The sequence below is a fragment of the Bison bison genome, unplaced genomic scaffold (genome assembly GCF_000754665.1).
Source record: "Bison bison bison isolate TAMUID 2011002044 unplaced genomic scaffold, Bison_UMD1.0 scf7180017864471, whole genome shotgun sequence".
NCBI lineage: Eukaryota > Metazoa > Chordata > Mammalia > Artiodactyla > Bovidae > Bison > Bison bison.
Window position 1 is genome coordinate 7,530,002 of NW_011495032.1, and position 10,605 is coordinate 7,540,606.

The 10,605-nt window shown below is 40.5% G+C and overlaps 1 protein-coding gene across 1 annotated transcript in view; it reads left to right on the top strand.

Moving 5' to 3' along the window:
* The window catches only part of TSN (translin), a 10,622-nt gene extending 288 nt beyond the window's left edge, over window positions 1-10,334 (top strand). Inside the window, exons 2-7 of the mRNA XM_010860826.1 lie at window positions 5-37; window positions 1,169-1,262; window positions 2,577-2,673; window positions 4,392-4,507; window positions 5,138-5,217; window positions 5,874-10,334. Coding sequence (XP_010859128.1) covers window positions 5-37; window positions 1,169-1,262; window positions 2,577-2,673; window positions 4,392-4,507; window positions 5,138-5,217; window positions 5,874-6,107 — 654 coding nt within the window. The 3' untranslated portion in view covers window positions 6,108-10,334. The remainder of the gene's footprint in view (window positions 1-4; window positions 38-1,168; window positions 1,263-2,576; window positions 2,674-4,391; window positions 4,508-5,137; window positions 5,218-5,873) is intronic.
* Window positions 10,335-10,605: the final 271 nt, after the last annotated feature.

Sequence of the window (10,605 nt, forward strand, 5' to 3'; positions counted from 1 at the left end):
GCAGGGCTTTTTGGCTGCCGAGCAGGACATCCGAGAGGCGAGCCCCCGTCTCCCCATATCCCTTCCCCTCTCCTTGCCTAGCTGGGCCGCGACGCCCGGCCCTCCTCCTTCGCTCTGATTCGAGCGGTGGGGAAGCCTCCGGGGGTGGTTCCTACCCTTCTCGTTTGGCTTAGGGCACCTCTTTGCCCCCGCCCCCGATTCTGCTGCCAGGTCCTGGTTCCCTGTGTTCAGGGCTCGGCTCTTCAGCATCACCTACCTTATTTGGGTGTCAGTTTTTCTCATTTTTAATTCATTTTTATGTCGAACCCTCAGCGCGTGGGACTCAGACAACACGTGTTTCTTGTGTGGGTTATTGGTGTCTTAAAAGCACGTGTGGCCATTTCTCTTTAAAACTCTACTATGGCTTCTCATTCCACGTAGGATAAAAATCCAGATCCAACTGTGGCCCAACGGGTCTCTCCAGTCTCATTTTACTCCTTCTGTTGTATGCTATGGTCACGCTACCTCCCTTTTATTCTTCCAGTTCCCCAAATAGCGTCCTGCCTCGGGACTTTTGCAAGCACTGCTTGCTTTTCCTGGAATGCGTTTCTTTTCCACTCTTTTTTTCTGGTCATCTTCTTGACCTCACAATCAAAAGGATCTTTTTCCTGTTATGTTTACTTATAGTAGCGCATTAATTTGTGCGGTTGTTACTTTTTAAACGCCTCCCGCTTGACGCAACTGCAGGAAAGAAGGGACCATTTGCTTGCTTCCCTAGTCATACAAGTGCTCAGTGAATATTTGTAAAATGAATGAATGAAAAATACTCAGTCCTGTGTTGTGTCTGGACGTTTTTCTCTTTTTGGTTTATGTCTGGATACCTCATCTCCTTCAGTGTTCCATTGGGATATTTGGGGCGAGTGGGTGGCTATTACAGTTTGAAATCTGTATGAGGAATCTCAGGTGTTTTAATGACTTCCTGAAGATCTCATAGAGAAGGTAGAAAAGTCAGAATTCAGTTCTGAATAAGTCTTGTGCACCATTTGTGTCATTGTAAAGGTTGATAGTGTTTAAAATGTATGTGAAGGTGTCATAGATCAAATATACTATCTAGTATGTTTGGTTTGAGGCTATGATAATATAATACTTATGTTGAATTTATTTGATATTTTGATCTAATTCTTTCTAGGAAATCCGAAAAGTTGTACAGAGTTTAGAACAAACAGCTCGAGAGATTTTAACTCTACTGCAAGGGGTCCATCAGGGTGCTGGGTTTCAGGACAGTAAGTTCTTTGTTTTGATTTGGAAGGTTTTATCCACTCTGTCAGTCTTTCATCTAAAGAGTTAATTTACAATCAGAAGACATATCAAATCTGTAAGGTTTAACTATGAAAATTGTTCCTCATGTTTTTATGGTGAGTAAAAATTGGAGAAATAAGTGAGTTGATCATTTTATAGGTTTATGGAATTCTCTGTATTTTTGTTGATTTTATGCTTTCACATAGGTTGGATTAGGAATGTTTTCTCTAGTGGTGTAGTTCTGATGATAATTGTGGTAGTTCCATAGTTCTCTTGTGTATATAGCAACTTTTATTTGGCTTTTTCTTAACACCAATCTTTCAGTCATTGAATGTGATTTAGTATGTACTTTTAGATAATAAAATGGCCAGTGTAAAATGTTGTCACAGTGTTTACAGTCAGTCTCTTGAATGGAGATAGAGTATAAGAAGTTTAGAAATGGAATCTCTATTGTAAAAGATAACACAGTTAAAAGAAGTGAAATGTGTTTTCAGATTAAGAATTATTTCATAATGTAGCTAACAGGTGTCAGGGGCAAGTCATTTTTGTGAGAGGGAGTTGGTCAGCCTGATTGAGAATAATAAAGCTGTTAAAACTTTTTTTTTTAATTTTTGATCACATCGTGTGACATGTGGAATCTTAGTTCCCCAAACAGGGATTGAATCCTTGCACCCTGCAGTGGAAGCATGGAGTGTTAACCACTGAACTTGCAAAGAAGTCCTAAAGCTGCTTTTTGACCAAATATAAGTGCTAAGTGAAGTCGCTCAGTTGTGTCCAACTCTTTGCGAGCCCATGGACTGTAGCCTACCAGGCTTCTCCGTCTATGGGATTTTCCAGGCAAGAATACTGGAGTGGGGTGCCATTTCCTTCTCCAGGAGATCTTCCCAAACCCAGGGATTGAACCTGGGTCTCCCGCATTGTAGGCAGATGCTTTACCATCTGAGCCACCAGGGAAGTCCTTGACCAAATATGGGAGCCTTCAAAATCCAATTTTAGGCATCCTTTGGCGACTGACTAGGAAAGGCAGCTTAAAGATTAGTTAATTTATAACAGTTTGCCAGTGTGTTTCCTGACATACCCCCTTTTAGCAATTTTTTGTTGTTTATTTTTCAGTAGTGAAACTAGATATGAAATTTTGAGAGCCAGGTTGATAGCAGAGATGCATGCTCTACATTTGCTCATGAGATTTAAAAAAATTGATTTATTTCCAGGTAGACTGCATAGATTGTTAAGCAAGAACTGTATTTGAAATTTGGTAAGTCTTTCATTACTTCATTTGACTATCTTTTTGTGATCAGTTCCAAAAAGGTGTTTGAAAGCTCGAGAACATTTTGGTACAGTAAAAACACATCTAACATCTTTGAAGACCAAGTTTCCTGCTGAACAGTATTACAGGTTTGTAAGACAAGTAGCATCTTGTATAACATTAAGTAAAAGAAGGCAAGAGAAAAATTTATGTGGACTAAATGATTGCTTAGATTTAGGTGACAATCCTACTTAGAAGAAACAACAGAGAGGAAAAGGAACTGTTAATAGTGGTAGTATTTTAATGGTGACAAAATTGCTGACTTTCTTTTTCTCCCTTTTACTTTCATAATTTTCTTAAGGAAGGTGTAATTTTTGCAATGAGAAAGTAATAAAAATAAAATATGTATTATGTGAAGGTCAAAATGGAGAATATTTTTTTAGTTTATTGAAGTTACTTGTAAAGTTGGATGGGCCGAATCTATGCTATTAAGATTATGGAATTAAGTGGCAATGTATATGTATAAACTGAATATTGAATTTTGCTGCCAAGTAACATATGCAGCTAATATTTTATGCCATTATTTTATTAAATCTACAACACTATTAATTTTAAGAAACAATGTTATGTTTTGTATTATTAGGGAAAAAATTGTTATTATTCATAATTATGAAACATGTTTGTTTAATACTTTAATACTTCCTGATTTCACAGGTTTTAGATTGTTTAATACTTCCTGATTTCACAGGTGTTAAACTGGGAAAAACTGAGTGTTGATGAAATATGGTAAATAGGAACCTAAACTTTCTGTTTAGACTTGCTTTCTCACTAGAGACAATGTTCTTTTAGGATACGTTAGGGCAAGAAATACTTAAGACAGGTATGTGGGGAGTGGGTAGTGTAACCTCACAAGATTGTTGAAAGATAGGGAGGGGCTGGCAAACTACCGTGACCTTTTATATTTTGTATAAATATATTTATATTTTAAAGAGTTACCTAAGAAAAAAAAAAGAAATAAGAGTGTGACAGAGACTGAATGTGACCCAGAAAGTCTCAGTCTTAGAAAAGGTTTGCTGACCCCTGCTGTAAGGTTAATAGTGGGCGCTTAGAGAATAGAACAGTAGAATTGGCAGGGTCTTTAGAGAGCATGGAGTTTGGCGTTCACATACAGGCTGCCCTCTGGCTGATTTGGCCCTCAAAATGTTTGGTTTGACCTAGGTTGTGTTGAAAGATGTTTTTGAATTTGTTGCCACATTTGAAAATCAGGAGGCATAGCATAAACATCAAGGGGTTATAAAATTTCTTTTTTCTTTTTCAGTCTCCTCGCTCACTTTAACTACTGTATTCCCAACGTTTTAAGGTCACCTGTTTAGTGACGGTAGTTCTTTCTCATGTGTGTGAAGCTGGAGTTTCTTTTTCTTTTTTTTTGGAGTTTCTTGATACCCTGCATTCAGTTCAGAGTGTAGGACTGAGATGCTGAGGCTGATGTATGTTGCAGTTCTCATCAATTTGCATTTGCCAGCATTTATTTTTCTCAGAGCAGTATCATTGTTCACCGATTAAACTTCTAAAGCACAGTTGCTCTTGTCTATAACATTTGGTTGTAAATTTTTGCGTTCATCAGAATTGGACCGTGCTTCTTATATATTAAAATTATAATAAATAATTGTTATAAATTTGGACTGGCAAAATGTACACTAAATCCATCTATATATAATACTTAAATGTTGTATTGTTCTTAACACATTTTATATTTTGGAGTTTCACATAAGGTTTTATTTGAAAAAGGGTCCCGTGCCTCATGTGTTTGGCTGTGATTGTCCTGTGCCTGTCTTTTCTAACACCTGGTCCCTTGCACTCACTGCAGGTTTCACGAGCACTGGAGGTTTGTGCTGCAGCGCTTGGTCTTCTTGGCAGCGTTTGTTGTGTACTTGGAGTCCGAAACCCTAGTGACCCGAGAAGCGGTTACAGAGATCCTAGGCAGTGAGTGTCCTCAATCGTGTCCATCCACATGATCGGTTTAATTTTTGGTGGGAGGGGCTTTCTGTTTATGGAAACAAATGAGAACTAAGTGGAAAACTGGTTTCTTGGACAGATGAAAACTAAAAATATGTAGGGGCTTGCTCTGTGTACTTGGGCGTTTCTTTTAGTTTTTAAAAATTTTAAGTCTACAGAAAAGTTGAAAGTGAACACCTGCTTACTCCCACTGAGATCCTCTGCTTGTTCACGTTTTGCCCTGTCTGTGTAGTCTCCTCACTGTGTGTTGGGGGCATGTTTGAACTGTTTGGAAGTCAGGTGTAGATCCCATGACTTCTTAAATGTTTCAACGCATACCTTCTAAAAGCTATTCTCATGCATAACAGGATACTATTCTTGGTGGTATTACTTTAAGAAAAACGAAACGAAAGATTGAATTTTGCTTGAGAGCTCAAAGATTCCACAGTGAGGTCTGTTACCAAGGATATGTCTACATTTAAAAGATAGTTTTGAAAGACTCCTGTTTTTACTTTGAGAGAAATTGTACTTGTGTATATGTGTGTGTATTTAAAAAAAATTTTAGGTGTAAGTTACGTTTCCATCATGACCCTGTCTTTACCGTGTCACATTTTTCAGTTGAACCTGATCGGGAGAAGGGATTTCACTTGGATGTGGAAGATTATCTCTCGGGAGTTCTCATTCTCGCTAGTGAACTGGTAAGAAGCTTAGTGATTTGCCATTTGCTCTTTTTGATCTTTCCACATCATTGTCAGTTTTTTTAAATGGGTACAAAAATTCAGATGTCCCATTCTTTTCTAAGCCATCTGTCGGTCACAGGGTAGTCATTGACTGCGTACTGTGTGTGTTAATGTTTTGCTGGGATGGCAATTCAGACAATGAGGTGGCCTTGCACACTTGATATTATGCGATTTAAAAAGATGAGAACAACTTCTTCCTTTCAGAGCAGTGGCACAGTATATATTCCTGGTAACTGTTCCTTTATATAGTTGTTTTGGGGAACAATTTTTTTTTTTTGTTTTGGGGAACAATTAACTATAGAACTTTTACTAGTTATTATTGTCTTTTACCCCTTAATTCCACTCCAAGAAATTGTCCTATAAAAATAAATCAAAAGCAGAAGAAAGCTGTTATAAAGGAATTTACTCTAACCCTATTTATGAGAAGTCGGGAGACCACAGAAACTCCATCAAAAGGGGAATGATTTCTTAAGTTTTAAGTAAGTAAGTAATACCGAGCAGTTGTCAAAACTGTAATTATGAGGGATAGTGTGGACAAGTCATGTGGCGCACCGGCCTTGTGGCTGTGACTTGGAGGAAGAGCCCTGCTGTGACGTTCCTCTTCTGTCCCACAGTCGAGGTTGTCTGTCAACAGCGTGACTGCCGGAGACTACTCCCGGCCCCTGCACATCTCCACCTTCATCAACGAGCTGGACTCCGGCTTCCGCCTCCTCAACCTCAAAAACGATTCCCTGAGGAAGCGCTACGATGGCCTGAAGTATGACGTGAAGAAAGTGGAGGAGGTAGTCTACGACCTCTCCATCCGGGGTTTCAACAAGGAGACGGCAGCAGCCTGCGTGGAGAAGTAGGGGGCTCCCCCCCAGCCCTGCTAACTCCAGTGGTGCCCACCAGGCCCAGCCCAGCGCCTCCCATGGTAGTTAGAATGTCCCGTCGCTAAACACCGCGCTTCATTTTCTTAACCGGTTGTGTGGTGTATCAGAGTTGAAACACTTTTTAGGGGGTGACAGAATAGCCTTTACAAAGACAGGTTTTTCTTTGTTGTTTTCAGTGAATTTGCTCTGTAACTCAGTATACTTCAGTTTTGTCAGAAAACGTACATGTTGATCTCTTGGTAAAGTTCTTTTCTTGCTTACCCTGATGCTGTCGATGTGCTGATTGAGAACTTCATTGTCTTGTTTGTGATTCTTCCAGGAGTGATCCTTGTGTTTTCTATTTCCACATTAGCCATCCATATCCAGGTGTGGCCTGGATACAGTGTAAAAACAGATAATTAAACGGATGGTTGCCAAGTGAAGGACAACTTATTTTATATTTTCCTTCCTTATTTTAAGCCTTGTGAGTAAATCAGGTGTTGAATTTTTTTGCAAGGCAAGTATAGTCCCAGGCTTCTATCTCACTGCCATCAAAATATCAGAGATTAAACTTCAAAGACAAGTTCAACAGGTTATTTTGGGACAGTTTGGTAATAAGGATTGAGTAGCATCATCTGGCTATGTTTACCAGGTGGGGAGTAGGGGTAGGGTTCTAAAACACCCATTTTCTGATGTTGCCTTAACATTCTGCTGTTGCAGAATTAAACATCTTCTCCACATGCATCTTAAACATTTCATATATTTCTGAGTGTGAAACCTCTTACCTAATGGCCAGGTAGACCTGTAGGTCTGGGAGTGTGCAGCCTCTCAGTCAGTTAATTCTCAACACCCTGACAGGTGATATTCTGAGAGAAGAATGCTGTGCTTTGTCTGGAAGAAAGAGAAAACCTTGAATTAAAAGGCAAAAAGTAGCTGACGTGGTCATATTTTTAAGAATAAACAATCCTCTCAGGTTGTTAATTATTCCAGTTTTGGGCAAGTCACATATATCTTACTGGCACAGCGCCCGTCCCCTGCAACCCGCACCCTCCCCATCCCCCATTTTCAGGTAGTACTTGCCATGTAACTTGCTGTTGAATTATGGTGACTTAAACCACAGTATCTTGGAGCTCATTGAAAGGAAGGTGCCAGTGTGTCCAGAATAATAGGAACTACTTAGAAGTGTCACCCTCTCATGCCTAATATGAGTTTAGGTTTCCTGTTTGTAAGTAGGATTTTCGGCATGGGCATTGGAGTTGTTATCAGGCTGAGTTAAGGACGGCCAAATTTTCCATTATGAGGAAAGAAGTAGAAATGAGGCATAAATTGCTGTGCATTGTTGGGTTTTAGAACAATTTTATTGACAGCTCTTTCTGCAAAGAATTTGTGGAAAGAAGAAAGTTGTTGGAGTCTTAAAGTACCTAGGATGGCCATCTAAAATGTGCAGTAATAGCACTGCCTGGATTGAGCGTAAAAGGTTCTGAATTATGTGATCAGACATATGCAGTAAGTTTGATACTAGTTTTCTTTGCTTCTTTAAGTATTGATTCTGCTTGAGAATAGTAAAGTTCTTGGGAGAAGTTTTGGATTTCAGTTTTCACAAATAGATTTTAAGTTGAGGAGCATGTTCTGGTTTTGTACACCATTTGGGGATGTCAAGTGTTATGTGTGATTATTGTGTTGTGTCTGTTGCTGGCTTGTTGTAAAGCAATAAAAACAGTTTCTTTTATTTTTTGGTCTTTTTGTCACTTAGTGTGTTGCCATGAGAACTCTTTGTGGACAGTAAGTTCTGAGTGTTTTTTTCTTTTAAAATTTTTTTGCATGCCATTTGGCATATAGGAGCCCGGTTCCCTGACCAGGGATAGAACCCACACCCCCTGAGTTGGAAGTATGTAGTCTTAGCCACAGGACTACTGCGGAAGTCCCAAGTTCTGAATATTTTTGCAGCTGAAGAAGACCAGGGCAATGAGCACACACTACCCTGTGATAGTTAGAAGTCAACAGCACTGAGCTGTGTGCTGTAAGTATAGGTAATGGTGGTGTGCTCTCCCCTGGTTGGGAAATAACAGGTATTTTAACTGAAAATGTTGAGAAGCCTTGGCTGTGGTTTCAGGACACCAGGATTGCTTTTTTTAACTTTAGAAAATCAAGCAGGTTAGAGAAAACAGAGATTAGTGGATGCTTTCTTTACAGATTTATTTATTTATAAGGAGAAGAAAAGAGCTCCATAAATACTTGACAGGATTTGCCCTGCCTTAAACAATGAGTGATGCTTAGGGGAATGTAATAAAGAACAAAAACTCCTTTGGCTGTGTTTTGAGACCTTCACTTGGCTAAAGAGATGATTCGGATATGGCTCTTTTTGCACTGTTTCATGATTGTGCACTCAGAAGTTACAACTTTCTTCAACTTTCTTCTTTCTTGGTCTAGACTACACTGTTTGTCCCAGGTAGAGCATCACTATCATGCCTCACACCAAGTAAGATTTTTCCCTGAGCCTGAAATAATTTATTTTCTTAGTATTCATTGTAATAAGCATTAAGAGGGCATGTGGAGCTGAGGACAGAGCCCTGGTTACCAGCAAGGGGAGGGGACAGGGAGGCAGAGGAAGTGGAGCCCACGGGAAGATAAAGTGGTCAGAGAGGGTGACAGAACAGGGAGAGTGGCTCATCACAGAAGCTAGGGGAGTAAAGTATCTTAGGTTTTTTAGGTGAGAGATTAAAAATGTACATTTTCACAGCCTGAGCGCCTTGTGACTTTGTCGGGCTTGTGACTTTCCTAAGCTCCACTCATCCTCCAGCCCCCCTGATTTATCTATGACACAATGTGCTTGGGTTCCCCAAAGCACTCTCCCCATTTCCCTCACACCCAGAGTCCTGAACATCTCAATTGGCTGCTCTGCAGGCACCACGAGTCCATGAGCCTTGTGACTTAGGCAAGGCTGGGTGATGCAGAGCACTACAGAGCACGTGTATTTCCCACGCAGGCTCCTCGTCTGTCACAGGTTAGCGGGGTACCCACTCCATGCTGTCCTCACGTAGCTCACTGACAGCAGCTGCCAACTGGACCTTTTGCTAGTTACTTCGGGAGAGTCTTGTCCAAACACGTGCTCCGGTTTGGAAGTGACATGTCATTTTCTCTCATTCACTGGTTAGAACTGTGACCCTGTTCATGCCAAGGGGGCCAGGAAGTGGAATCCCACCTTTGTAGGATAGAGGGTGGAGAGGCAGACAAACTAAATGATGAAAACTGTGGGTGCTGTTCAGCTCCTCTTGTTAGATGATTAAGAGTAGTATTTCTGGTCACACATGCATTTCACTGGGCTTGGAAGGGAGAAGAGATGACACAAGGCCACTTGCTGCCTGGTGGGTGACGGACGAGGGTGGGTCATCTGTAGTCGTCCCCTGTTGTTGAAGGTGTTTCCTGTGTGAAGAGATTCCTCTGGTGTGTGTGTGTTTGTGATTGGGCTTTTGTGTTTTAAATCAAGATTCAGTGAGCTGTAACATGTTCCAAGCAGCATGCTAAAAGTTTTATTCAGATCATCTCATTTCATCCTCTGATCAACCTTATGAGGTTACTACCACATTTCCCCCCATTTGCATGCACGTGTGCTAAGTTGCTTCAGTTGTGTCTGACTCTTTGTGACCCTATGGACTGTAGCCCATCAGGCCTCTCTGTCCAGGGGATTCTCTAGGCAAGAATACTGGAGTGGATTGCCATGTCCTCCTCCAAGGGATCTTCCCCACCCAGGGACTGAACCCGCATCTTTTGCATCTCCTGCACTGCCAGATGGGTTCTTTACCACTAGCACTACCTGGGAAACCCTTTTCCTACTTCAGACCTGGAGATTGGGCTCACAGCGGGCAGTTCCCTGAGTTCACACCTAGAGGAGCTGGGATTCAAATGCAGTTATTCTGCCAGTCCATCCTCACGCACCCTCTCTTCCTTGATGCTCTTGATGGTTACAGTCACCCGATAGCCTGACGAGGCAAAGTCATATCCACAAATCGTTGTGAACACAGTATGTGTATAGCTTTGGATTATATGTAATTTGTATTAAAATTTCATGTAATATGTGGGAGATTTGGTCTTGCCCTCAAGATTAGGGTCTATTTCAGGGGAAAGGGTGGCTAGAAAATACATTAACAAGTAAGATGAATATTCAACTGAGTGTCTAATTAAAAAATTTTGACAGCTTTATTAAAATACATTTCACATGTAAAATGGACTCATAAGTGAACTATTCAATGATTTGATTTACCAGACAGTGCAAAGATGATCATAAATCAGTTTTAGAACATTTTTATCTTCCCAAGATATCCCTGTTCCCATTCTCAGCCCCAGGCAGCCACTGGTCTAATTTCTTTCTTTATAAATTTGCCTGTTCTGGATATCTTATTATAAGTGGGATGGTAGAGTATATGGTCCCTCATGTCTTTTCACTTCATGTTAGTAGTTTGTTCCTTTTTATTCCTGAATAGTGTGGATATTCTGG